Raw genomic sequence first — 27,064 nt, 5'->3', positions numbered from 1 at the left:
AGGAGAAGAAGCTGAGGCATCAGCCCAGTTCACCGATGGTGATGCAGAATTACCATTCTGATGGCGATCGCGAGCACAGCATCAGGCACCATCCTAGTGCACCTCACTTGAAGGATCGGTCAACTCGCGCTGAAGAGCCTCCGCCCTTGCCTACCACTTCTAAATTTATGCGGGATGATGCATCCTCCAGCACTCCTCACAAGTCTAGTCTGCTGAGCTCCCCGATCTTCAGTGGGAGCAAGTCTAGTCTGTCCACGACGACCTCGCGTCCACGGAGTCGTTCAATTCTGTCAAGTACTGCGTTGATACGCGCACCCAGCACGCCTGCAGATTCCACAAGCCCAAAATCAAAACGTCAGCCAAGTACACCAAAGCTTCCCCGGAGGCTCAGCATACCTATGCTCCGGCGCAATCGCAGTCAAATTCTGACTGCTGAGGAGGATACTTGAACCGTTTGGCGGAGGATTCGCGTTGAAGATGCGTTTGGAAACTTTTAACTTTTTCGTTCATAGTTCTTTTCTTGCCGTTGTGTTCTGCGCATATCACAGTGATTGCCCCTCTTTTCATGCATTTATGTAGACAACCTCGTTGCCATCATGCTTATTACTGTTTTATACCTCCCAAGGAGTAAATAATTAATGGTTTCGAGATCTTGCTGCTGTGGCACTCGCGATCGAGGTTTCGACCGATACTTGTAGATCGTACTAAGCGAATCCGTACCATTGTGACAAGAAGCATAGAAATTGCATATTGGATTGCATGTGTTTTCTTGTTCGAAAGCTCTAGCATAGTACAAGTTACTCTATTGCATGATACATAATCGGAAGTCCCCCATTCTTTGAGCCTTGTTTGGAAGTGCATAGATGTGTAAACATGGTATTCGGTCAGTATTATTACTTGCAGGAGTAATCGAATGTCGTTCCACAACGACAAACCATATGATTACACCCAGCGATCTTCTCTATCAGATGGGAGCATCCTGGGCATCTTGCCCAGCCTGATGCCTGAGCAATATCGAGAACTTGTTGCGTTGCAGCGTCAATAACGCAGTTATGATTCCCAACCCCTTCGTACTTTGTACGGCATTTTCCACACGTACGGGTGGAACAACTCGGGGCTGGACAATCGTACACTTTCCGTGACGACTTTTGGTGGAGCGCACCAAGAAAGCGATTGCAGGATGGCGAGGAGCAATACACCCGATGCATCGTTTTCTTTTCTCTTCCCTTGAGCCTAAAGTCTGCAATTAAAGCTTGACTGACGTAGCGCCGTACTTTTGTGAAGGGGATGTTTCTGTGACAGCATCGTGGTGGATACAGGGAGTCGTCACGGACTGAAGACTGGAAGAGGTGGGTGATGCAAGCAAGGTCGAAGACGTGCCCGCATGGAACTGGGATTGCAGCGCCATCTATGGGATCTCTGCATATGATACAAATTGCTCTGACACCTGTCAGTTACATTGCTTGTCCTCGTTCGCCTCAGGTAGACTCACGGTTCCTTCGAGGCAGCATCGACCTTCTTGATCGATTGTCTTGGCATGTTGTGTTTTTTCCAAGTGATGGAAGCCTGGGCAGGTCGCCAAAGGATGTTTAGTAGCCAGAGGAGACTCTTCCTATATGCAGGATCGACAAAGTGTCACTGCGGTAGGAGAAAGAGCCAACGAGAAGGAATGCTCAGCGTTTTATGCCTCGTTGTCTCCGCATGCATTCGATCACTCCTAAATGATCGCGAATAACGAAAGACAGATAAGGATCAGGATCTAAAGCGCTCGATATCAGGAGTGCGAAAACACGTTTGTAGTCCCTCATAGGAGAACTTACGTGGCTGTGCTACATGCAGAGGCAAGTCCCGAGTTGCGCCACTTCTGACCTTTTGGGCTCAGTTTAGAGTTGGACTGCCAACTCGTCGTGCACACCAACATTCCCCCTTGCTGAGGGGAGCTCTCAAGGTCGAAGTGCTGAATACAAAGCGTAACAAAACACCTCGACTAGCTTACAACCGCCCCCGAGAAATTGAGATGGTACAACCCAACGACAAGGAAAGAGTCGAGGATTTTTGGCCTGGAATGAAGCCACCTGGACGTACGTGAATTTTGCGATAGCGCTTGTTTACGATAATCCAGACATACATCCAGCAATCTAAATTTTTGCTCTCGTAGAGCTGCGCCCCATCGAGACAGACCATGAGAACGATGTCATTCTCTTTTATTTCTCCATCAACGACAGCGCCAAGATAATCTCAACCCATAGCGATATCATATATGGTAGAAACGCTGCCAGTTGTCCGGAGCTCCTCAAGAACCTGTTGCGAGCACTGTCTGGATGATGGTATAATGATTGTAGCTGGGGGCCTAAGGGTATAGTTGAAAACTTCTGGATATACTGTGACGGATGCCAGGTTGATAGATTTCAATCAGACCTTGTGGTGGGTTGCGCAGCCTGTCGAGTGCGTCGTCGGACAACTTGGAAAAAAATTGGGTTATTCAATGAAGCATTCTTCTAAAGGAGGATAAACTCCATGGCGTCCCTGATTTTTTGGGGAAAATGCGCTCTGAGCAAGGTGCTCGACATCAATATTAGGCCTTTTCCTGCGTTCGAAGTTGAATTCATACTGATGAGCAAGGTTGTCTTGGGGGGGAGGGGCTCGCGCTCGTCTGCAATTAGTCGGCCGTCTTGGGGGTGGAAGTGCTCGCGCTCGTCTGCAATCATTTGACTATCAAGTTAGTAAAATCATTCCTCACCTCAAAATCATCGCCCAAAGTTATTGCATCTTCATCTACTTGCGGGTGGCCCATGTGCTCTTCAGCCTCAGGTAGCAAGTCCGGCACCGTACTGCGTGCGCGCTTCCGATGTCGAACACGTTTAGCATAAGATATCTCTCGGGATCGTTTGCGAGTTCCTGTGCTATTGCAGCACGACGAGTAGCAGAAGGAACTGCTTCATTTATTTCATGACGCGGAGCCTGCATTCTGGTTTTCTCTTCCATCGTTTCGGCCTGTTGAAGGTGCTCATACGATGTTGTTCTCGAAATAGTATGGGGCCGACCGAAATTGTGCTTGCTACAGAGACATATGAATTTAGGTGCGCTAGCGGATTGCTCCGAACTCGAGCTTGACGGTAGCATATAGAATACCAGTAGCTTGACCTTGGATTTAAAAATCAACGCAAGTATATAGGATATAGTGTGAGAGAGAAACACTTCGATGCAAGTAGTACAAGCAGACAACGTAATGTTACAATGCGAAGTTTGCGCGTTTGGATGTAAAAACGTTATGATGTATAGCATTCGTGCAGTCGCAACGTGTTGCACTCGAGGATTACCGATTTTGACAGAGAAAGCACATTTCAACGTATCCTGCCCTCTCCCGTCACAGCAGGTTCTCACTGGAGTTAATCCTCCGAGGTATGGCATCATGCGTGCGTTTAACAACAACTGCCAGCACAGACACTTTTATTGTTAACCTGATATGACGAGGCGCAAAAGTGGTCATCAAGTGAAAAATTAATGGAAAGCAAACTACTTCTACTCACATAAAGCGGTAGGCAGACCAAATGTTTGCAGCAGTCACCATCTCTTTGGCAAGTGGCATTCGCATTTCCACATGACTTTCTCGGGCCACGTCCCCCGACAGACAGGATACATGCCGCCAAAGTAACGGCAACGGCAAGGAAGGAGTAACGCATTGTTTGTGAGGTGGTATAAACTGCTGTCTCTTTGAGATGGGGTGGACGGTAGGAATACGGCTTGTTTTTATACTGTCGCAGTCGACGCTCAGTATTGTATACTTGGCAGAACGGCCATTTGTCTTGCGTGTGATCCTTGGCTGCAGGGACGTTGGGCAAAACCTATCATCTCCATTCATTATGTGCTCGTTGAGTTGGCCGCAGCTTCTGATTTGAACCTCCTTCATTCATTTACTTGTAGAAAAATTGAACAAAACAAAGTGCGCACCTAGGTCCCGCTGCCTCTTGTTTGCTATCCAGCACTTCGAGTTTGAGGGTCTCCTCAGCCAACCAATGTCAGTGATTTGATCAGTTGATCAGTTTTCACGAAGAGTTTAGGCAGAACCTATGGCATTCGGATATTAATGTAGAATAACAGATGCACGCATATGCTTCTTGTGGGACAGGACAAATAGAAGTGCGCTCCTTCTGACAAGATATGCAATGTTACCGAGGAGCATCCTTCGCCACCCAGTCGCTTCGGGCTTGAACGTATTCCCGGTATGTTGGTTGATTGAAGCCGACCTATGAGGCAGTCTCTCGGGGGCGGTTGTAAGCTAGTCGGGGTGTTTGTGTCACGCTACCTCTCCTTTGTTATTCAGCACTTTAGGGTCCGGGATAAAACTGTTCGGGCAAATATTAGCAAGCTTTTTAGCCAGGTACACCGTCACTCTCCGAAAACCAATACTAGACCTCCAAATATAGTAAGGTGTGGTAGGTCTATTTCGAGACGGAGAAACTCATGATTTATGCGCACCGCCGCACGGTCACTCTACTTCAACTCGATATTGACTCTACCCATTTCTCAATCAACAGCAGCACCAATGTGACTGTAAACATGTGACTCACCACCGTTGGGGAGGAGGCAGACTTTGCCATTGTACTTCTCAGATTCAAAACGTGAGTCGTCAGGACGCAAAGCAAAATGCTCTTACTAACCATTGGCACGCAGCTGAACATTAGACAGCAGTCATTACTTGTTTCGCAACTCTCGAACTTTTTTTTACATTTAACAGCTTTGACAGACATGATAGATTGCTACGATGCACGTACTCAATAGGCAAGTCCCGACCGAACCGTGATCATTTTCTTCGAGTTGCGTCGTTGATGATCTCCCCGTTTATGCCTAACGTCTTACTATCACTTCTGAGTGTCTGTTTAATCTGCACACCCTCTGGTTACGGACAATCAAAATTCTAGAGTGTTTTGGGCTCAGATTAGAGCGATGAAGCCAAAACTCGTCGTGCAGATCGATCGACTCACCGAACCACCAACATTCTTGAAAACCGCTCCCATGCTCTCAAGGTCGAAGTGCTGAATAGCAAAGGAGAGGTAGCGTGACACAAACACCCCGACTAGCTTACAACCGCCCCCGAGAGACTGCCTCAGAGGTCGGGTTCAATCAACCAACATACCAGGAATACGTTCAAGCCCGAAGCGACTGGGTGGCGAAGGAGGCTCCTCGGTAAAATTGCATAAGGAATCTTGTCAGAAGGAGCGCACTTCTATTTGTCCTGTCCCACAAGAAGCATATGCGTGCATCTGTTATTCTACATTAATATCCGAATGTCATAGGTTCTGCCTAAACTCTTCGTGGTTGAAACTGATCAAGTCATCAAATCACTGACATTGGTTGGCTGAGGAGACCCTCAAACTCGAAGTGCTGGATAGCAAACAAGAGGCAGCGGGACCTAGGTGCGCACTTTGATTTATTCAATTTCTACAAGTAAATGAATGAAGGAGGTTTAGATCGGGAGCCACCAACTCGGCAATTACGGAAGCGAGGGGTTCTGCCTAACCGCACGCTCAGTGCCAAGGATCACACGCAAGTCAAACAGCCCGTTCTATCGAGTATACAATACTGAGCGTCGACTGCGACAGTATAAAAACAAGCCGTATTCCTACCGTCCACCCCATCTCAAAGAGACAGCAGTTTATACCACCTCACACAAACAATGCGTTTCTCCTTCCTCGCCGTTATCGTTGCTTTGGCAGTATCTATCGTGTCCGTCAGTGCATGTCAACGCACGCTTGCCAGTTGCAAAGTAAAAAGTGACTGCTGTACAGGCTTGAACTGCGAAACGCTTGTGAGTAGAAGTAGTTTGCTTTCCATTAATTTTTCACTTGATGACCTACTTTTGCGCCTCGTCATATCAGCTTGCGGGTAACAAAGTCTGTTCCTGACCGCCTCGACGGTCGAGTACGCGCTTCAGACTACTATTTACGACAGACACCTACACAAAGAGATGTCAGTCACATGTTTTCGAAAGACTGCGCGTCTAAAACGGCCGGCGGGAACGGCGGACCTGCGGGGGTAACACTCATGCAGGGGCATTCGCGAGTCTTGAGATATCGCAGGGGCAGGGGCCCCTTAGACTAGCTGGTAGTGTCCGATGTATGGTCCGTTACTCCCAATGGACATAAATTGGATCCGCAAAACAGTCTGCTCGATTCAGTGAGTCAAGTGTCTACTTTCGTATCAGTGAGTCATAGTTCGATGTTCAAGTAAATAACCCACATTCTCACAAATCACGGATCGTGGGATCAGACATGACTTGATATCGATATGGCCGTTGTACCAAGCACTTTCGAAGGTAGACTAAAAAGTTAGGCTGCCTTTCGTTGTCTTGCACTAAGTTTGAATGTTGAATCATTGCACAGAATTCTGCATAGTACACCAATTTGTCGTAACGAGATCTTTTTTACTGAGTTCAATAACAAGCGTAGTATGCTGGCATTGAGATATATTAATATCGAGTTAGGACTTATCAATATTTGCTATCATAGTCACTACTCTTGCCAGCGGTTAGAGACACTTTCGCTGCAGTTCGTTCTTCGTTCCCCCCAGTATCTTGCATTCGACTGGGGGTAGTAAGTCATAGCTTACTATTCCTAAAACATCCTCAACATACCTAAAAACCGTCACATAGCCAAATGAATGCAGGAATGGATTCAAGCCTGAAGTGACCCTCAGTAATGTTGCATAAGGAACCCTGCCAGCAGGACCGCACTTTTATCTGTCCTGTTCCACAAGAAGCATATGCGTGCATCTGTTATTCTACATTAATGTGCGAATGTCATAGGTTCTGCCTAAACTCTTTGTGCAGACAGATCAACTCATCAAACTACCAACACTGGCTGAGGAGAGCCCTCCAGCTCGAAGTGCTGAATAGCAAACGAGAGGCAGCGGGACCTACTAGTAGGTACGCACTTGTGTGTGTTCTGTTACTAACAGTAAATGAGTGAAGGAGGTTCAAATCAGGAGCTGCCAACTCAACGATCACACAATGAAGGGAGATGATAGGTTTTGCCCAACGTCCCTGCAGCCAAGGATCACACGCAAGACAGATGGCTGTTCTGCCAAGTATACAATATTGAGCGTCGACTGCGACAATATAAAAATGAGTCGTATTCCTACCATCCACCCCATCTCAAAGAGACAGCAGTTTATACCACCTCACAAACAATGCGTTCCTCCTTCCTCGCCGTTATCGTTGCTTTGGCGGCATTTATCGTGTCTGTCAGGGCATGTCAAAAAGAGGGCGGTTTTTGCCCAACACCAGACTCCTGCTGTGCAGGCTTGAATTGCTCCATGGGTGTGAGTAGGAATAGTTTGCTTCACATCAATTTTCACTTGATGACCCACTTTTTATGCCTCGTCATATCAGGCTGGAGGTGTCACAGTCTGCAACGGTGAGTCAAGTGTCTACTTCCGTATCAATGAGTCACGTTTCGATATGCAGAATGAAGAAATGGGTGCACCGGCGCACTCTCACAATCATGGATTGTGGGATCGGACAGGACTACTAGATATCAATAGTATCGCTGTTGTACCAAGCACTTTCGAAAGTAGAATAAAAAGTCAGGCTGCCTTTCGTTGTCAAGTCTGAATGTTGAATGGTTGCACCGAATCATACACAGTCAAAAGATCATGAATGTAACGCTCGCTAAAAGCCATCACCTATTTAGTAGGTGATGGCAACCAATATTCTCCGTTGCACCCTTAGTTCTAGTATTTCCTTTTTCATACTTTTAGTTCCTCGTCCTACAGTATTTAAGTCGACACCTATCTACTGGTAGGACATTCGATCTTTTCCCACTTGAATAGACTTAGTTTGGGCAGTCACTCTCGTCCGAATCCTAAGTCCCTTCAGCCTTCGATTCTCTAGTGTGAATGTATCTTGATACATCACATATTTTTGACTCCTATAAAAAATATAAACTCTATCACCTCGCTATAGCCATCGTCGAGGAGGCCTGATCACCCTCCAAAACCTTGACTCCTCTATAAACCAACTTCGACCCAAAAACCTACCAACGATATCGTCAGAAAAAGCATACCTGCTAGCGCGCTAGAATAAGTGTTGATGGCCGCACCTCCAACGAAGGAGGCGCAGAGTCTCAGGACAGTAACCCTGCCCCTGGAGACGACGGGAACGATGGCCTTCTGGCTAATCCTGTCCCAGAATTCGGTCCTCAGGACTTGAATAGGATGACCTCGAGGTCCTCTCATGTGATAAGTGCTGAGATCAGCCCCACCGTTAGTAATACAGCGTCATCTGTGACTGATGAAATGCACCGAGTTTCAGGAACTCAAAACATTGATGCACTTGGCACTATGTTTAGTAAGGAGCCTCCTACTGGACCTGTAATAGGACGTCTACGTACCATTGTAGTCCCTGACAATACAAATACCCCTCGTCTACAGTCCTGTTTTTGATTGGTCAGAATCAATGGATGATGAGGAACTAGGCAACCCACCTGAGTTCCCAACAACTGGACCAAGCCCTACCCCATCTCAAGTTAAGCTTGAGACTGTTAGTGAACACGCAGAACAGAATGATGAACCCGAAGCTACTAAGCGCAGTGTTTTAGTTAGTGATGTTCTGGCCTGGCTTGGGCTCAAAGCCCCGGCTTAGGCTCGGCCTGGGGGGGCTTAGGCTCACCAGATTTCAAGCCTGAGCCATGAGCCCAAGCCATCCCAAAGCCGGGGCTTGGGCCCATGCAAGCCACGGCCCACATGCTGAATTGCTTGAAATTGATGTCCGAGCTCCACCATGTTGTTCCCAACACCACGAACACCATGTGCAAATGCCCAGCACACGTCAGCAACTGCTGACTGTGGCTCAGACGAATACAGACAATGGACGAGAGCAGGAGAAGGCAGTGAGAAAGAGAAGGTGGACTGATCGGCACTCGAGATGACTAGTGCTGAATACTGATGGATTATGTTACGACCCAGATTAGTACATCTTGAAGGGGCTCAGTATTATTAGTTGGTAATGTATCACTTACCTGGTTTGTATCTTCAAGCACGGCATCCCAGTTATGTTTGTGTGCAAGAGCAATAGCACGGTGCCCATAGCAGATGAATTTTCCTTTCTTTCTTGTGTGAATATGATCTGTGGTATGGTCAAATCGTGCGTGTCATAGTAAGAGTCAGTAATGAGGACATGCCAATTGCTGAACACACAATGGGCGACCGCTTGTAGGGCGTGACCACTGACAGTGACAAGGTGTCATACCAAAGCCGCAGCTTGGGCCACTGGCTTACATCAGCAAACTACTAATTTGGTGACAGGTTTCACATGAACAACAAGCGTACACAAACTGTACAAGGTATTACAGATGTACAAGCAATTCAAAATTTGGAGCGGCTAAGTACAAACAAACAGGCGGACAAGGACTACAGGGTGTACAAGCAATACAGATTATACACATAATACAAGTATGTATCAACACTAAGACTCTAATTTGTACCGCCAGCCCTGCACCTAATAAACGTTGGAATACCATTTCTCCTCCACTCGATATGCATGTGTCCCACGTCGAGGTCAGCCATCATTAATCGCATGTTCGCAGCTTCTACATGACAGCAATGGAGATTAGTAAGTACTATGTGGTGCTCCAAGATGCTGTCTGCAAGGTCTTTTTGGGCTTGACAAACCCTACGTTTTGCTTGAGCTGCCTCTAGTGCAAGATCAGAGTGGTCTTCTTCGTCTGGTTGATTGAATAATGGGTAGTCAAGGTCCTCAGGCTTATGTGCAATGAATAAATAAGTACAATCAAAGACAGAAAATCGGACGCACGAACTCACGAACTGCAGGCCTCCAGATGAGCTGGGCTCGTCTTTAATGACGCACGATCCCATTTGAGAAGATAAAGTTTTGTTTGGAGAGAGACTTTGGCAGGACGTGCGGTGTCCAACTGATGTTGCATCATAAGGTTTTTGAACACGATACTTGAAGCGAGTATTCAGTGAGCGCAAGGACCGAGTTCTTGGAGAAGAATTGCAAGACAAAAATGAGACTACAGAAGAGCTTGGAGATGAAGTTACAGAATCATTCATCATATGTAAATATAATATATCGTATTATGATGGGTGTACGAGCAAAGATAAGTCTTAAGCTTAAGCGTGTATGAGCACTTGAAGCGTGTGAACAAACCTTTGCTTCACAACCATGTCAATATCATGCCCAAAATGTGGGAAACTATTCAGCAAGGAGTCCAGCGTCACTCGCCACCTCAGTCAGCCTTGATCATTGTGTCATAGTTCTATTCGTGACATGGTGGACATTTCTCAATTTGCGGAGTCAGTTCTACAATTATGGCGATCCCCCGATCCAACTCTTTACCATCATGATGGTATGAATTTGGACGCATATCCTTCACATTTCGATGTTGACTTCTTCGAGACAGAGGGAGAGGAATCCATGAATGCAGAGGAACAGTACAAAGATGCAGGGACATGTTACTCTCAAGATGGCCTGACGTTCTTGAATCTTTTTGACGCGGACGAGCATGCAGAATATAGAAAGGATAATTTATTCTATCCTTTTGCATCAAAAGAGGAATGGGAAATCACTGATTTTCTTCTTCGTTCTCCCCTTAGTATGTCTGCAATCAATGAGTTTCTAATGCTCATAATAGTGAGTGCTCTTCACGAATGCTGGCGCTTTGAGATCTTACAGACTCACAACTTTGGAGCATTTTCTCCTTCTCGCAATTCTCAAGTCTCTTATCCTTCTCGTATTTCTTAATATCCTTCTCGCACTTTTACTGATCATGTCCTTACTTTACAGATCCGCGGATTGAAGCTTTCATTCAGTACAGCTAAAGAATTGCGAAGCTGAGCTGAGATGCTACCCAAGGGACCAAGCTGGAAGTGTCAAATTGTCCCATCTCTCCATTGCACCAAAAATCCAATCCAACTTTTTTGGAGGGATCCGGTCGAATGCTTAGAAGCCCTCTTCAGCAACCCCCTTTTCCATGACAAGCTTGATTTTGTCCCTTGTCACGTGTACACGACCGCAGCACGGCTTACCCGCGTTTATTTGGAGTGGCTGACAGGCAATTTTGCTTGGGAGTTCCAGGTATGTGCGTCTGAGCCCCATAACATGCGCTTTCTTACATAGGGCCTACAGAGTCAAGTGCCCAGAGGCGCTACAATTCTTGGCACAATCATTTCTTCCGACAAAACAAATATCACCACCATGACTGGCGCTAGAGTCACTCATCCGCTTCTTCTCAGTCTCGCTAATATCCACATGCAAACTTGCATGAAACTCTCATCCAGGGCCTTCCTACTCATAGCACTCCTCCCTATCCTGCAGTACTTACACCCTAATCAATGGATGCGAGGTGTTCTTGAAGACCGCCTCATACATCAATGTCTTTCCATCGTCTTAAAGCTGTTGATGATTGTGGCCAAAATTGGGATAATGATGTCTGATCCCATCGGAAATGTTCGCCATTGCTATACGCCCCTTGCAGCATACATTGTTGATACCCCAGAAGTGTGTATGCTTGCGTGCGTACACGGGAAAACCTCCCCATTTACGATCACATCTTATCTGGAGTTTGGGGACAATTTTCGTCACCCCGAATGTACACACCATATCACTCTTGATCAGCTTGCCAAGATACAAGTTGATCCCAATGACCTCAAAGGTTATTTTGATGCATGCACCATATATTGTCTAAATGGTGTCCATGCACCCTTCTGGCAAGATTGGCCATTTGCTTGCCCCTTGGTCTTTCTCACTCCAGAGGCTCTACATCACTGGCACAAGCAATTTTTTGATCATGACCTTCAGTGGTGCATTGAGGTTGTTGGAGCGCAAGAACTCGACTTTTGGTTCTTGATTTTGCAGCCAACCACAGGTTATTGTCACTATTCTGGTGGAATAACGAAGCTCAAGCAAGTCACGGGCAGAGTCCACCGTGATCTACAGCGTTACATCGTCGGTCTCCTCATCGGTGCAGCCCCTCGTCGATTTGTGATCGTGATCCATGCCCTTATGGACGTCCTGCTACCTGGCGCAGTCCTCTTCTCCAGACGACAATTTATTGGCATCTATTGACCAATCTCTTTCGACCTTTCATCAGCACAAAGATGTTATCATGACTGTTGGGCGCATGGACCGGTGCGAAGAAGACAATTGACAATTGGTATATACCTAAGCTAGAGCTAATGCAAAGCATCACCACCAGCACACGTAAAGTTGGAGCCCTCATCCAGTGGTCTGCAGACTGCCACTGAACATGCGCATGTGTCCGAAATCAAGGAGCCTGCACGACAAGCTAACAACAATGATTATGACCCTCAGATTTGCCTGTCATTTAGATCGACAGGACAAGCTGTGGCGATTTGGGATTGCTACGATGTTGAAGTGTGGTGTCCTTGATCCAGACCCCGAAGAATTACCCATGGATGAGGGAGATGATGAAGACATTGCTGAGCTCGAAGAAGTGTCTACTGATCAACAAACTGCACTCCTGGAGGGGCTTAATCACATGCGTGCCAATACTAACTACTTCATCAAAGCTAAGGAGGTGGCTACTGTACCTCGTGGACCTAGCACTCATCCTCCTCGAATGTTTACTGCTGGCAATACCGCTATCCATCTAAATTATAGTCCAACTCGCACTGGAATGAAAATTGATGATGTCGCAGACGAGTTCAACATACTGGATCTTTGTGATGCTATTTCAAACTTCTTGCGACTTGACACGAGGAATAGAGATGTGATTCATGGGGTTGGAATCTCAAGAAGATCGTTAATTGACCGTCCTTCTACTCTGCCTTTTGATCATGTTCAAGCACACAGTTCGCTTGCAGTAAGTTTCCTTCCATGATCCATGTGTCATCTTACCAGCACAAACCTTGCACACCTCTCCACCATGTCCCAGGTGGCCGAAAGGCCAATGAGATGCCGTCCTTATCAATGTTGATAGAGAGTATGAGTGGCCCCAGTCAGGGTTAAGGGGTGAGTCCTTTTTGATTCTTATCAATCTGGCTGAAGTGTGACTCCTTGGAAGGGCATGCCATCTGTGAAGTGCAGCTTATCATCTGCCCAATGGCCTGACAAGGTTCTCGTATTACTTGGCGAGATCAATATCTATGCTATGTGCATAGCCTGAAGGTTGGCACAGTCCATCCTGCCACTGGGATGCATCTATTGAAGCGTGCTAAGCATGGGGATGGTACTCCAGTAGGTAACATAGTTCCTCTCAAGCAAATGTGTGCCTTTATCAGTATAATACCCGAGCTGGGAGCTGCAGCGGACGCGTGGTTGACAAAGGAGACTTCTGCACATTATTCCTCATCATTTTTTTGAACAAGTACTTCAACAAGCAGCTTTATTATGCACTTTACCATGCTTCACAACAGATAGATACATAGAATGGTGCTCAGAGATGTTTTCTGATAATCCTGATGCAAATGTTTTAATCCATTGTGATAACAGATAAGGAACGTGCACGTACACAGCCCAATTGGTAGTAGCATGCCTGAATGACAAGTTGAGTGTTGAACGGTAACCACCTGACTCGGACAATGCAGTCATTCATGTCATCCCGGCAATCTGAAATCGACAACTTCTTGCTCTACGCAACGATAAGCTCTGTTGGTGTCCCTTCTGGCCCACACACCTTAGATACTACGCAAGCTCTCCTCAAGCAAGAGCTGAAAAACCGCCTGATTCATGAAGGTATTGGAAAGGGTGCCAGAATACCGTTGGACAAATCCATTTTTCATCATCTTGTGAGAAAAACTACTCTCCAATTGAGCGAGATCAAGACAATTCAGTACGACAAAACAGGACCATCTGCATACTCTGGAGACAAATGGAAATTCCACCGCAGGAGAAAAGGAATCAAACGTACTTGTGGCGCAAAGGATGAACAAGATGATGGTACAGAGGACAGTGGCACAGAGCACGAGGATACAGAGGATCCTGATACAGACTCGGATGACGAGGATGCAGAGGATTATGATACAGACAGCGATGGTACGGATATCGTTGATGCAGAGGTCAAGGGTGCAGTGCTTGGCGTAGAGCCCTCTTTGACTCAGTGATCCATGGCCAATCTGAAACAGAAACATGGAGTTCCCAAGAGTACCAGCCTTCTGGATCGAAGAAAAGACATAGGCAGGTGCCCATGACAACTGAAAAAGAGTTTCAACGTCTCTTCTACACCATCCAGTATCACCTGCATCACAAACTGAAATCCCACCTCCCTTTCAACATATTGGCTGGATCCTGGTACTGGTCTGCAGAATTCTCCACCTCTCCTATACCAGATGAATACAACTGCCAGAAGCCTGACATAGCCCTGTTTGACTTTGCCATCAAAAACATGGGGAAGACATAGGCAGATGTCCTGTCCTTCGTGGAGCATACCTCCAGCGATCTCACTAAAAAGCGAGATATACCAGTGTTCTGGGGATCTACGACCAAAGCCTACTTAATGCTGAGAGCACAACCATGGCGTCGATTCGTCAGTTGGGTTTTCGATTTGTGCCAATCAGCTTCGTGCACATTACTTCGACCACTCCGGTCTCATCATATCCCATCCTTTTCACATCCATCAAAACATGGGCCCTGTGCTACTCACAGAGATGTTGGGCACCCTCACTCTATCGGATATTCACCATTTGGGTTTTGATCCAATGATCCACATGTGTAACACTGCATGCACAGGAATTCATTCCTAATTTAGCACACGAGGCAAAGGGCTGGGTGAAAGGACAACCATGACAGAACATATTCCATTATGGAGGTTCTGTGGAAGAGCCATGGGCTTTTCTGTCATGGAACGGTTTGTTATCAGTGTCGTTGATGAGGCAGGGAATCAGTATGCTTTAAAAGATTGTTGGGTGACAGAGGAGAAGAGAATGCACGAAACGACCATCCTGGAGATGGTCAAGGGCATCCCTAACGTTGTCCAACTCGTAGACCATTGGGACGTGTATTATGAAGGGGAGCCTGACAGCACAGCACACATTTGCAGCCAATACGACATTGGCCATCAGGATGACTTGATGTTCCGCAACAGATTCCACCACCGCATTCTCTTGTCCCCCTGTGGAGAGCCATTATCTAAATTCAGCTCTAGATGAGAACTGCTCACCGCCTTCCATGCCTTTGTAGTTGGTGAGTCTTATTGAGCATGCAAATACTTTTATCAATCTTTTATTTTCAGCTCATTACATGATGATTGAAAAGTGAGTCTTGCATGGGGACCTCAGTCCCAATAATTTTGTTGTTCATGAAGGTATCGGTTACTTCATCAATTTCGATCATGCCTCAATTCTAGAGGAAGGCAAGACTAGCACCTATTTGCATGGTACAGTAAGTTTCGGTATACATTTTAGTTATTCATTGTTCATTTCATTTTTTCAGGGGACCATGCCATACATTTCCATCTGTATTCTTCAGGCTATGCTGGATCTAGCCCCACTTGAGGTTGGCGCCAACATCCCAGGCCAGGATGCTGACCTGAACAACGTGGATGATTCCAAGGTGGCCAACAATGTCGACCTTGTTCCGCAGGCTGCCAATGCTCTGCAGAATGTCAACTTCGATACAAATCTAATCGAACACCGGCCTAGCGATGACCTCGAGTCCTTATTTTATATTTTTTTCGAGTTTATTGCGAAGTATGGGGGCCCACATGGCCAATTGGCATCCACCTGGTCCTGTCAAACTTTGCCATGGGCAAGCACTTATGAAGCTCTGGGCAATGCAGATACCAGATTCTTGGTTGCCAAGACATCCAAATACTTTGCGGAATTCCGACCTCTCATGCAGAAATGGGGCGCCATGGTTTACGATGCAAATGCGCCCCAAAATCAGGTAGAGATGACCCACGCTGGAGTCCTCAAGCTACTCAACATATTCATGAGATTGATTGGTGAAGAACCACCTCCTTTAGAACAATCCCAGAGTCTTCATCCCCGCACAGCAGCAGCATCCCAGAGTCTTCACTCCTGCACATCAGCACCCCATGCCTGTCAAATCCCCCCAGCAGGGCCATCTGAGCCTTTACTGTGTTGTTCTGCTCATCTTAGCTCAGCAAATCCTTCGATACCCTCTACAGCACTTTACAAGCCTTTGTCATCTTCGTTCCCCAGGGGAAAAAAAGAAGAACATGGACGACTCAGACGACTCGGAGGAGGCAATGAGGTGTCTGAACTTTTTTTCCATACATGTCATCCCACAACACCCTTTCCGAGTGCTGGCCTTCTCACAATTCTCAAGTCTCTTATCCTTCTCGTATTTCTGAACATCCTTCAACTCCCACTTTCAAAACTCAACTTGTTGTACCCTCTAATTAATATTATGTTCGGAGTCATGATACTGTACCTGTACATGTACTCTGTTGTGCTAGTTTAGTACATCAAGCCATCAGCTTATGTGATATGACTCTGGGTACTAATTGGTGGTGACAGGTGTTAGAATCTCGACACTTCCCACCTTGTCACTCGATGCCTCCGAAGAAGAGGGCCAGGCACTCATACAAATTCTCCGAGGGTACTTGACAAAGTGAGAGATCTACACAAGGCCAAGGTGGCCATGCAGACCAGTTGAAAAAAACTGGCAAAACCTTAGCGGCCCCAGCGAGGAAAGGTCGGAAGGAGACCAATCTTGACATTAGTGATGCAGAGGAAAACCCCATGGCTCCTTCCCAGCTCCGGAAACTGAAGAAAAATGTATGTAGTCGACATTCTAATATAAACTCCCAAAAGCTAACATTCTTCTAGGCTACTACTAAAAGCTCCCTGACCGGGAGCTCCAATCCTACTCAGTGTTCCATTGGTATCAACAAGAATGTTCATTCTGGACACCAGCAACCTAATTCAGGACACAACATTCTGGCGCATCTCTCCGAACAGCCTCAAGTGCAGCTCAGTCTTCAGGTAGGTTTGGGTTTCGGCAGCCCACTTCGACTGGCAGTCAGAACATCCGGAAGGCATCATGGTCCAATGAGCGTACCCGTGACTCGGAGGAGGAGGCTGGAGATCAAGCTCCAGAACATGGTATCGGTGATGATGACGACCAGGACCAGGACCAAACTGACAGGGGAACTGAGAAAAGGTACATCTTCTGCTACTATCTCATCCGTCTGTTGTCACATGTGCCTGATGCAGGGACGGAGCTCAGGACCAGGAGCAAACACTTGAAATAGGCGATACCACGGACTTCAGACAACATGAAGACAATTTGTATGGCGAGTATGGAGGTGAAGCTCAGGAAGATGGTCCGAGTCAAGGTATGATGGGATGTCAACTAATTAACCTGATGCTTAGGGATTTCAATCAAGGTATTGATGGGAATTTTGACGACGAGCATGGCACTCAGGACAGGTGGTTTTCATGATGATTTCAACTACGAGCTCAACGACGCAGCCAGAGACGAAACAGAGGAAAGTGTTTTAATTTTTGTCTTGAGGTTAATCTTATCACATGCTCTTCAGGAAGCTTTTGATGTTCTCGAGCATCATCAAATGAAGAATGGACGGCGCAAGGCTCCTTCCTTAACTTATCTATTGAGGGCGAAACATACTGAACACAGACGTGCTTCTAGCCAGTCGAAGTCTCCTCGTCGACTGTCACCTTGACGTGTGGTGTCTACTGGGGCTTCTGCTCTAGCGCGACCTCCTAAATGTGAGTGCTCACCTCACATTACTTCTACCCACTCAAAGTATCCAGACCAGTGTTCGGTGTTGCCTCATAGACACACATCTCAGCATGTCTCATCTACGCGCCCTTCTACACGCTCAAAGTCTCCATATTGGCATTCAGTGTCGCCTCGTAGACACACATCTCAGTGTGTCCTGTCTACATGCCCTTCTTCCTCCCACGTACACTCTCACCATTCTACACACTCAGGGTCTCCATATTGGCATTCAGTGTCGCCTCGTAGACACACATCTCAGTGTGTCCCATCTACACGCCCTTCTTCCTCCTGCATGCACTCTCGCCATTCTACACACTCAAGGTCTCCATATGGGCATTCAGCATCACCTCATACACACGTATCTCAGTGTGCCCCCCACATGCAGTCTCCTCATCGGCGCCCTCCATCCAAGGGAAGTACTTCCTCCAGTCGGGCTACACACGATGAGCCAGATTCATACAGAAAGAAGCACAAGGCCAAGACAGTCCAAGAGGACCCCACAAAGCTCGGCTTTTACCCACCTGCCTGGCAAGCATTTTTACAGGCAGTGAAGTTAGAGATGCATCTACAGGCTGTTCTAACGCATCCCATTCCAGATCATTGAGATGCGCTACAACTTGTGCAAGAAGTTCTTGACACTGAATTGTGGATGTACCACAAAAAAAATCAAATTGGACAATGGTAAATAGGTTCCTCACATTGTCTGACCCCCTTTGCGAATCTCATCTTGCTTCTTAGGCTATTTCCCGCAGTACACGACACAGATGTCATGGCTGGTAAGTGTCTCATTAATGGATGTACAATAAACTTATATCTTTACTGTCAGCTCTGCGATGATCTATTTACGTTTCGCACGGAGCTGAAGAAAGTTGTTATATCCATCACGAAAGCATCATACAATATTTTCCCGAAGGGCACCATGGCGCGCAAGGACGAGGTAAAAAAATGTGTCATTGTGAAGGCCACCAAGTTACTCAAGACCGGTGATTATCTTCATGTTCCTGATTCATCTAATGTATGGTTACTTGTTTACGCCTCCCAAGGCAGCCACTCACTATCAGTTTTATAGGGCAAATGGAAGAATTTTGTCTCGCAAGCTCTCAGGGATGGCTGCCTCAAATTCTACTATGGTAATAGCAAGAAAGCCCTCAAGAGCACAGATAAATTTCGATGTGCAATACCTGTCAATGGGCTGCTTCTTGTGGGCGCTGTGGTGCGCCCTGTTATTTATTTTATTTGTGTTATTTAGTCATTGACAAATCAACAGACGAAGGGCGTCCTCACTGGGTTTCACGAGACCGGCACTGACAAAGTCCCAGACCTCTCCACAGATAAATGTAGGGCTGACTTCGACTTGTTGCAGAGGTCTGTAGATGCACTTCTAAAAATTCCTGACTGTCGCGTGGAGCTCGAGGAGATGTTGGAACAGTGGGCTATGATTGGGGCGGGTGACCTTGATTTTGACAAGGACAATACAGGAGGCAGTGACATGAAGGATGTCAACATCATCTTATAATACAGCATACTCTCTTGTTCAGCATATTGTAATTTGTAACAATCAGCACAGTTTTTGCATCCTTTACAGGCCTGTACAATGTCTAGCAACTGCATAAACCTATATAACATGTGCCGCCTATACAACATGTACTACCTATACAATATGTCTCACCTACACAACATGTATCATGTGTATTGTCTGTACAAAGGCACAGACCTGTAACATTTGTATATATTGTGAGACCTTGTGACAGGACTGTAAAGGGTAGACTTTCCTGTGTGACTGTAAGGCTTGTACAACATTGTACAGGTACCGGCTGGTTTGCTGATGTAGGCTTTTCTGAATCCAAGCCCAGGCCTAAGCCCTGCTCAGGCCGTGACTTAGGCCTGGGCTGGGCCCAGCCTATTTGGGCCCGGCTTGGGCCGGCCCAGGGCTTCAAGCCAGGCCTTGCACATCACTAGTTTTAGTAAACTATCTGCGTGATTGGTCTGAGTTCGACAAAGATATGGCCAAATTCAATCTCCCTGGACCAAATGAATTGGATGAATCCCTTCAAAAGATCTGGGATGACAATAACTGAGGCGGCTCTATTCGAGTTCAAAACTTCGCCCTAAGACAATTCCGCAAAGCAGCTAAAGAAGAACTCACTGAGAAAGATGAAGAAAATGTTAATCTTCGAGACCGTATTGCAGAACTTGAGCTGCTCATAATCGAGGCTCAGACGAGGGAGGCCATGGCACAGAAGCTACTCAAAGAGACACACAGTGTAGGGATCTGCACGGGTAAACCCTGGGGTGTCGGAGACGTCACCTGCACCCGCACCCCAAGGTATACCCATACCCCAATAAGGGGTGTGGGTTTTGCAGTGGGTACAAGTAAAAGGTACCTGGACCCGGACCCTTCAAGGGTGCACCCGCAGGTCCAGAGTAAAATGCATTATACCTTACTTTACAAAACATGTGTAGTAGCTACTGAAACATGATGTCAATCCAGTCCCAACCATCCTCGAGCTCTTCCTCCTCCCCTTTGACATCAGACATATTGCTAACCTTTATAACATTCTTGGTCTTCACAAGATTGAGGCTGCTCCAGGAGCTGAGGCATAGCAGTGCACAAGTTGATTGGGCTGATAGACGTGAACGGACATGCGAGAGTAAGAGACGTCCACGGCTAAATAGCCATTCGACGTCAACAGACGTGGCTGTTGGTAATTAGTTAGCTATTTGTTAGTAATTACGATGCAGAATAAAGCTTACCAGGGATGGTCAAATAATTGAGCACCATTCGAGACAATTGGGGGTAAGATGAACAGTGTGCATGCCACCAAGCTACTGCATCAGTGACATTCTCAATGTCTGTGCCAAGGTATCGGTCTAACTCGTTGCATAGGTCTGTTGCCTTGGGAGGTGCGAGTGCCGGCAAAGAGTTGAAAATGTTTGTGCTCTTATATATTGTTGAGTGACTGAAACAATGAATAAAAAAAAACATACCGAGATGTGTGGACCATCCTCTGCAGACACCATCTCAACATTGTCTCCTTCGACATCTGAATCACAGTAAGCACGCGCAAATTTGTCACATACAAGCGTCTCGGCAGTGTTGATCCAGTCGTCCTCCCATCGAGCTGTCTTGAAGTAAGCTAGTTTATGGCGAGGGTGTAGTACTGTAGTTCAAGTTATATCAAACATTAGTTAGCAATGATGATGAGGCCAAACGAAACAAAAAAAACATACCCATTGCAATGCGATACACTTCAGAGCGATCAGTAAGTTCATAGTACCTGTTTAATGTTTCCTTGGCCAAGCGAACTGCAGCACAAATAGCTGGCGAGTATTTTTTGTTGCGGGAGTACGACATCAATTTCTCATCTATGAGATCCATGGTGGGGATGACAGTGGCAAGGTTGGGTGTAGTGTGGGAGAAGAACAATGTTGCATCCTTCAGAATCTTAGGTAATACATTAGCGCAGTAGTTGTGGTTTGCTTGGACATACCTTGAGAATATCCCGAAGCTGTGCGATAATGTGCCACTCATGATCACCCAACTCAAACTTCTGGAGACCCAACACACGCCTCTGTGTGTTACTGTATCAACGGCTATCTGATGCTTGAGTGCATACTCGAGCATATCCAAGGTGGAGTTCCAGCGAGTCGACATGTCACGCGGCATCAGCATGACTGGGAACTTCATGTCTTCGAGGATCTCATGCCAGGCTGGAAGAATAACAGTTGTCGAATGGATGATCTTGTATGCGAGTTTGCGCACCTAGGAGACCATGTTAGCTTGAAGGTATGTGTTTTTTTTTACTTACCTTTACAAGTGCCAACTTAACTGGAAGAATGCTTGCTTCCAGCGCGAATCACTCATCATCGGCCAGCTCCTCCATTTCATTCACCCAACCATCATCATTGTCTTTAAGCTCATCATCCTCTGCAATCATCTCTGCATCCTCCCTATTGATTTCTTCACTCAGCTCATCAAGTTCCACCTGTACGCTGTCATTGTTGTCATTGGTGGCTGTTGCCGAGTCCAAGGCTATGTCAGCATGCTTCTTCGTCACATTGAACTTGCAAATCAACAATTTCGCAACGAGGTTTATGGTGTGCAGGAAACAGCGAGTGTGACTTGCTGTCCCTCTGAATGCAGGTACACTAGCCGCAAGTTTATCCACCATAACATTGTTATTCGATGCGTTATTGCATGTCATGCTCAAGATCTGGACCAATCATGTAAGTTACTGTGTGTTTGTCTTTAAAATTTACCTTTTCTGAAATACCAAATTCTTTTAGCATCTCCACAAACACATTGGCCAACTCCTCGCCAGTGTGTGACTATCACAACATTAGCAGCCACACATTTATTAAGGTAAGAGATTTACCTTTGCAACTTCAATTATGTCTAACGGTAGGCTTAGCAGAACACCATTATGCTCGAGGTGTACCAAGAATGCAACAAATGCTTGGTAGTTTGGTGAGCTCCATCCATCTGTTGTGAAGTTACTTTTGCCGTTATATTCCTAGTAAGTTTTTTCAATCTGAATTTCCAGCATATGTTTTGAACTGACTTGTAACATTTTAGCGACTCGTTGGTGAGTCTTTGCAAAGATGAGCCGAACATCACACGAGACTGTAGATGGCAAAGGTAAGTAGTATTCGGGCCTTCCCGTTTTCATTAACGATTGGAATCCTCGGTCCTTAACAACTTCGAATGGATGCAGGCTTTCTGATACCCACCGCACAATTTCTGCCCTGGAACAAGATGGCTTCAGCCCCAACATCAATGATAATGCGAAGATCTCACTTGGTTTCTGCCTGTGTGTGCTGGCAGTGTGAGTAAGTCACTTTACCTTTACCTTTTTGTTCAAATGATGCAGTAATTGTTCTGTTCTTCAGAAAACTTCCGACAATCCTTGTACGGACTTTGTTGGTGTCCTTGGCCTCATCAGCTGCACTCAATATCTCTTCGCCCCAACAAGACTTTATATGTTTGTGCATATTGCCAGTGGAGCATGCGTCTTTTTTGTCCAGGAAGCGGCAGATGCTTGCCTTGCATGCTTTTGCGCAACATTTGAACTTGTGTGCTCGTCGTCCATCAATCTCAACGATGTGGGGAGTGAGTTCAAAAAATACATAGACTGGTGAGACCCATTCATCCATGAGCTGTTCTGTTGTAATTCTAATTAGTTGCATTTTTTCGTGTATTAGGAACATACTTCGTTCATCCTCGGCACTCTTTGGACACGAACTTTGGTTATCATTTTCATTTTCGCTTTTTTCATGCTCGTTGTCAACAATAATTGGGTCATTGTGTAGCAATGCCTCCTCTTCCTCAGTCTGAACCACAGCACAATGATTCTTGCAAGGTGCAGGACCTGTTCCCACATCAGGTGGAGATGATGAGGCCTCAGCAGTGACTGGTCTATCTTTGGGTGTACCAGTTGGAGGGGTTGGTTTTGCCTTCTTAGGGTTGCTTGAGACTGCGCTCACACCCTTGGCGGCATCAATTTTCCGCTTCTTTGATGGGGCGGCTGCTTCAAGTTTGTCTTTGATTGCTGCTTTGGCCTTGTCCGTCAGCTTGGTGACCCGTTTTGCAGCTGCGGTAAATATATTTGGCTGCATGGTTGGTTGTAGAGTTGGGCAGGTGTTATTGTGATGATTAGTTAGTTCAGAGTTTGACACTTGTGGCTTTCTTAAGGTTTTTTTGTGTACTATTCATGTTGTGGAGTTTTCAATTAAGTAGTCTCATATTATCATTTTGACGGTTCAACCCGAGAAAGGGTGTGGGTGAGGGTACGGGTACCCCAAAGGCAGACCCCTACCCATACCCAAGGGACACCCTTACCCACCACCTGTGCAGGTTACCCCAACCCATGCTATTGCCTAATGCAGTGATCCCGTTCTTGAACCATCCACCGAAAATGCGATACCTACCACTGTAGAGATGCACAAAACCGAAGCAATCGTCAGTAACAAACCCTGTAACCTGGAGATGGTGATTGACCCACCCAGTGCCAAAGACCCTGCTCCTGATAAAACCAATCAGAAGAAGACTGATACCAGATATGGAGGGCGTCGTCCCTCCTACCTAAGAAAAGTTCAGTTAAACGAGCTATAAAGGGAAATCACCCTAGCGACTCTGACCCCTCAAGTATGTCGTCTGAATCCGATAATGACAGTGAAGAATCATCCACTGAATCTTCAGACAAAGAAGAGGAGATGAGATGCTCTGGTAAAAAGACCAATAGAAAGTCTTCAAATAAAAACCCTGCGTCTTCGAATAGTAAGAAATCGAGGACATTACAAGGGAAGGTGGATGGTTACCAGTCCAATGACCTTAATGCTCAACTCCTAGCTTTAGAGCCTGAGTCCGATCATGATAGTGACTCGGACAGTACACGGAAGATAAAAAGACTTGCACAACAAGAACACCATGCTCGATTGACTCTCCTGAAGTATCAGCAAGGATTCTTGAAGCACAAACCACCGTTTACTTACAATGGTGAGGTTAACATGTCCACATTCAAGAAGTGGGTCCATGAAGTACATGCATGGAGGGACAGGGCTAAGCTGTCAACTCCTCAGAGCTTAAGCATGATCGGAAAATATCTAGGGAACAATAAATATCGATTCTATGAGCGAGACATCCTGGACCTAAAGAAGAGATACTCGCTCACCAAATTGTTCGAGCAGCTCTTTGATTACATCTTCCCTACCAATTTCCGAATGTTGCAATGACAGAAGTTCCTCAATTGTCGCCAAGACGGTAAGCAATCGGTCCGAGATTATATCCGGTGCCTATGAGAACTCGCAGACAACGCTGGAGATGTCGACGAACGAGAACTTGTACGACAGTTCTGGATGAACTGTAAACCCTATATCAAAGCCTCATTGGTAGATAAGGGTTATGATCCTAACACAGTCAGTTTGGATACAATTGAAAGAAAAAAGTGTTAAGCACCGAACGTGCATTCATCAAAAATGCCAGAGATCCCCATGTCCTTCTAGCTCTGAACCCTACACTTGCAGCAGGAATTGCTGAAAGGGAAACCAGCCATAACTGTTGTGATCGCAGACATAGTAGCAGGACAGATCGGCGATCTAGAACTCACTCAATATCTGCTAACTCTGTTAACGCCCAGGTCCCTAAGTCTCAAAGTGATAACCCTAGATGCAAGGACACAGGGAACTCCCGTGAATCCAAACTGAACCGCGCTAGGTCATACAAAAGCCCTGAGACCCTGAACAAACTCAGAGAATTGAATCAGTGCTTCGAATTTGAACAAACAGAGCACTTAGCAAAGGATTGCCCCAAACGTCACAGACTACCTCCGTCCCACCTTTCAAAAACCTTATCCCTACATTCAAATGCTGTTGGAATAACTGCCGCAGATATTAGGTCTGCCATGATCAAAGAAGGATCCAAGCAAGGTCTGTACGGCTTTGCTATTGGAATCGCTGATGACAACCTCAATGAGTTAGAACACCTGGAGCACGCCAAGCATTTAGTAGTGACTCACCGGGCATTGTCGAATCTGCATATCACAGTACCCCTCACCACTGATGAGCTGGAAGATCCCATCTATGATCCCTATAGACCAGACCAATTCAGCCTAACTTGATGGGGAGATGTGAGCACGTACTTACTGTCAGACAAGCACAATAACGATGAATACATTGTATATTACTCACAGCTAAGTGACCCAGTGTTTGATATCATCATGTGGCTCACCATCCTAAAGATTCATAACTTCAAGTACCTTACCTGCACCAAAACATCACTACAACCTACCTCACCAGGCCCAATCACTACAGCATTGTGGCTCGATCCCAGTGAGGCAGAGGACTCTGACTCCTCATCTTGGGTAACCTCAGAGTGGGGAAGTAGTGATTTTGGAGATGATATCAACAATGCCCATGACTCGACGTCGTTTGATGACCTGCCTGGTCTCGAAACTTGTGAGTCGTGCGGCGAAGAGGAAGTGGGACCTACAGGTGAGTTCTTTTGCGGCATGGTCAAGCATACTAAGACTGACTTACCTGACTTGCAATCCCTCCATAGGCAGGCTGCAAGACTGAAGTCTTCCACCCATATTCTGCCTAAGTCGATCATCATCGCTGTTTTACTTGACGAGCCCATTCAGTGAATCAACCCATCTCACATGGGCAGCCAAGTGTGACAATGTACCACTAGGGACGGGCCATCCCATGTGGGCCCATGGCAATAATTGTGCCATGGTATATGAGTGGGCCGAGTGGACATTTGTACCCAAGACAGACAGATGGGCCAGGGGTATATAATATAAACAGTAGTATAGGAATGTATCAGTATGTAGGACATTATAAATAGAATATAGTCTACGATAGATACAAGTGGGCCAGATGAATGTCGGTACCCGATGCAAACAGATGGGCCAAGGGAATGTGGTATAGACAATAGTATACATCAGCAAAACACTAAATTTAGCACAGTTACCATGGCGGCTTACAGCATATTATAGCAGGTGCAGACTTCTGTAGCAATGTGTAGCGATCAACGACGGTATATATATAATTTCTACAGCATGATATAGCACCACACATCACGCTACAGCGAGCGACTCGAGAAGTTGGTACCAGCTCTTGGTTGTGACACGTGACCTCCGAGTCTAAGTTTAAACTTGAAGGAAGAGCAACTTTTAAAGCTGGCATTTACAAACATTGATTCAAAGTATGTACAATACTAGTAGTAGATGGGACATGGAATCAGAACAGTATAGAGGCTAGTACTAGTATTACTGCTTCACAACTTGAAGCCCAAAGAATCGGACACCATGTCACAATCGAGTATTTGACTCGGAGTTGTGCTTGGAGATCCTGTGAATAAAAAAGTGTCAGTAGTAGAAGTGGTTGAACGAATTTAACAGAGTACTACAATTACCTGCCAGTGGTGGTGAGCGAGCTAAATCTACTTCCAGGCTGAGCATACCACTATCAACATGACTAGTAGATTTGCGACAGCATTTTCGAGGTTTACTAGTAGCAAAGTCCTCCAACAACGTGATTCCACTTTTGCGGACCGAATGACATACATAACCAATGTCGATATCAGCATCCTCCAATTTTCTCTCAGCTTCTGTAGCCTCGAACTCGTAGAGTTTCCCAAGTGCAACATTCTGCTTGAGAACGGAGTCTGCAAGCATCTTCTCGCCTAGGTGAATATCTCGCTGTGCTCAGGTCACATTCAAAACAAGCTGAGCCTTGAATTCCTCACTAGCCCGGGTGTCATTGGAGTTAGTAGATTCCTGGGCAACATTGTCATTTGGATCCTGAGCATGTATGGGTACAGTTGAACTTACATTAGTATCGCTGTCTTTGCAGTCGGAGTTTGGCTCTGTTGTTATT

The 27,064-nt window shown here is 46.1% G+C and overlaps 9 protein-coding genes across 9 annotated transcripts; 6 read left to right on the top strand and 3 right to left on the bottom strand.

Moving 5' to 3' along the window:
• Window positions 1–725: 725 nt before the first annotated feature.
• EDB93DRAFT_1186849 (uncharacterized protein) lies at window positions 726–1,803 on the bottom strand. The gene is made up of 2 exons (XM_041450832.1): window positions 1,493–1,803; window positions 726–1,440 (listed from the first exon to the last, which is right to left on the bottom strand). Exons 1-2 carry the CDS (start codon window positions 1,537–1,539, stop codon window positions 894–896), a joined length of 594 nt encoding a protein of 197 aa, XP_041300991.1. The 5' UTR covers window positions 1,540–1,803; the 3' UTR covers window positions 726–893.
• An 834-nt stretch (window positions 1,804–2,637) lies between these two features.
• EDB93DRAFT_216004 (uncharacterized protein) lies at window positions 2,638–3,601 on the bottom strand. Its single transcript, XM_041455745.1, has 2 exons — window positions 3,531–3,601; window positions 2,638–3,461 (listed from the first exon to the last, which is right to left on the bottom strand). The coding sequence occupies exon 2, from the start codon at window positions 3,412–3,414 to the stop codon at window positions 2,776–2,778; it is 639 nt and encodes a 212-aa protein (XP_041300990.1). The 5' UTR covers window positions 3,415–3,461; window positions 3,531–3,601; the 3' UTR covers window positions 2,638–2,775.
• A 3,539-nt stretch (window positions 3,602–7,140) lies between these two features.
• On the top strand, window positions 7,141–7,618 carry EDB93DRAFT_1186837 (uncharacterized protein). Its single transcript, XM_041450831.1, has 3 exons — window positions 7,141–7,320; window positions 7,391–7,415; window positions 7,473–7,618. Exons 1-3 carry the CDS (start codon window positions 7,189–7,191, stop codon window positions 7,610–7,612), a joined length of 297 nt encoding a protein of 98 aa, XP_041300989.1. The 5' UTR covers window positions 7,141–7,188; the 3' UTR covers window positions 7,613–7,618.
• Window positions 7,619–8,007: 389 nt separating this feature from the next.
• EDB93DRAFT_1109316 (uncharacterized protein) lies at window positions 8,008–9,873 on the bottom strand (the record flags this gene model as incomplete). Its single annotated transcript, XM_041447953.1, has 9 exons — window positions 8,008–8,033; window positions 8,064–8,179; window positions 8,391–8,432; window positions 8,484–8,537; window positions 8,669–8,940; window positions 9,018–9,124; window positions 9,396–9,408; window positions 9,670–9,759; window positions 9,820–9,873. The coding sequence occupies 9 exons, from the start codon at window positions 9,871–9,873 to the stop codon at window positions 8,008–8,010; spliced, it is 774 nt and encodes a 257-aa protein (XP_041300988.1).
• A 415-nt stretch (window positions 9,874–10,288) lies between these two features.
• EDB93DRAFT_1257060 (uncharacterized protein) lies at window positions 10,289–10,762 on the top strand (the record flags this gene model as incomplete). The annotated part of the gene is made up of 2 exons (XM_041454048.1): window positions 10,289–10,613; window positions 10,653–10,762. The coding sequence occupies 2 exons, from the start codon at window positions 10,289–10,291 to the stop codon at window positions 10,760–10,762; spliced, it is 435 nt and encodes a 144-aa protein (XP_041300987.1).
• A 453-nt stretch (window positions 10,763–11,215) lies between these two features.
• EDB93DRAFT_1257059 (uncharacterized protein) lies at window positions 11,216–12,085 on the top strand (the record flags this gene model as incomplete). Its single annotated transcript, XM_041454047.1, has 1 exon — window positions 11,216–12,085. The coding sequence occupies one exon, from the start codon at window positions 11,216–11,218 to the stop codon at window positions 12,083–12,085; it is 870 nt and encodes a 289-aa protein (XP_041300986.1).
• A 229-nt stretch (window positions 12,086–12,314) lies between these two features.
• EDB93DRAFT_1257058 (uncharacterized protein) lies at window positions 12,315–14,082 on the top strand (the record flags this gene model as incomplete). Its single annotated transcript, XM_041454046.1, has 2 exons — window positions 12,315–12,842; window positions 13,567–14,082. 2 exons carry the CDS (start codon window positions 12,315–12,317, stop codon window positions 14,080–14,082), a joined length of 1,044 nt encoding a protein of 347 aa, XP_041300985.1.
• A 678-nt stretch (window positions 14,083–14,760) lies between these two features.
• On the top strand, window positions 14,761–19,202 carry EDB93DRAFT_1109314 (uncharacterized protein; the record flags this gene model as incomplete). The annotated part of the gene is given in 20 exon segments (XM_041447952.1): window positions 14,761–15,091; window positions 15,158–15,160; window positions 15,210–15,231; window positions 15,256–15,358; window positions 15,410–15,862; window positions 15,942–16,192; window positions 16,466–16,540; window positions 16,560–16,719; window positions 16,771–16,926; window positions 16,947–17,104; window positions 17,158–17,279; window positions 17,317–17,436; window positions 17,659–17,673; window positions 17,946–18,102; window positions 18,149–18,233; window positions 18,283–18,367; window positions 18,425–18,462; window positions 18,513–18,701; window positions 18,756–18,899; window positions 18,936–19,202. 20 exon segments carry the CDS (start codon window positions 14,761–14,763, stop codon window positions 19,200–19,202), a joined length of 2,934 nt encoding a protein of 977 aa, XP_041300984.1.
• Window positions 19,203–23,833: 4,631 nt separating this feature from the next.
• EDB93DRAFT_1109313 (uncharacterized protein) lies at window positions 23,834–24,418 on the top strand (the record flags this gene model as incomplete). The annotated part of the gene is made up of 1 exon (XM_041447951.1): window positions 23,834–24,418. The coding sequence occupies one exon, from the start codon at window positions 23,834–23,836 to the stop codon at window positions 24,416–24,418; it is 585 nt and encodes a 194-aa protein (XP_041300983.1).
• Window positions 24,419–27,064: the final 2,646 nt, after the last annotated feature.

The sequence above is a fragment of the Suillus bovinus genome (genome assembly GCF_016758785.1).
Source record: "Suillus bovinus strain UH-Sbo-P2 chromosome Unknown EDB93scaffold_152, whole genome shotgun sequence".
In the NCBI taxonomy this organism is placed as follows: Eukaryota; Fungi; Basidiomycota; class Agaricomycetes; order Boletales; family Suillaceae; genus Suillus; species Suillus bovinus.
The sequence above is the reverse complement of the archived record's forward strand: the minus strand, read 5'-3'. Positions and strand labels throughout refer to the sequence as shown.

What these genes read in the sequence shown, in the direction of transcription:
- EDB93DRAFT_1186837 (XM_041450831.1), top strand. Translation starts at nt 7,189, where the DNA reads ATGCGTTCCTCCTTCCTCGCCGTTATCGTTGCTTTGGCGGCATTTATC. An exon ending in GCTTGAATTGCTCCATGGGT is followed by an intron (nt 7,321 to 7,390) that starts GTGAGTAGGAAT and finishes TCGTCATATCAG; the next exon opens with GCTGGAGGTGTCACAGTCTG. An exon ending in AGGTGTCACAGTCTGCAACG is followed by an intron (nt 7,416 to 7,472) that starts GTGAGTCAAGTG and finishes TGCAGAATGAAG; the next exon opens with AAATGGGTGCACCGGCGCAC.
- EDB93DRAFT_216004 (XM_041455745.1), bottom strand. Translation starts at nt 3,414, where the DNA reads ATGATGCCATACCTCGGAGGATTAACTCCAGTGAGAACCTGCTGTGAC.
- EDB93DRAFT_1186849 (XM_041450832.1), bottom strand. Translation starts at nt 1,539, where the DNA reads ATGCCAAGACAATCGATCAAGAAGGTCGATGCTGCCTCGAAGGAACC. An exon ending in GATGCTGCCTCGAAGGAACC is followed by an intron (nt 1,441 to 1,492) that starts GTGAGTCTACCT and finishes GACAGGTGTCAG; the next exon opens with AGCAATTTGTATCATATGCA.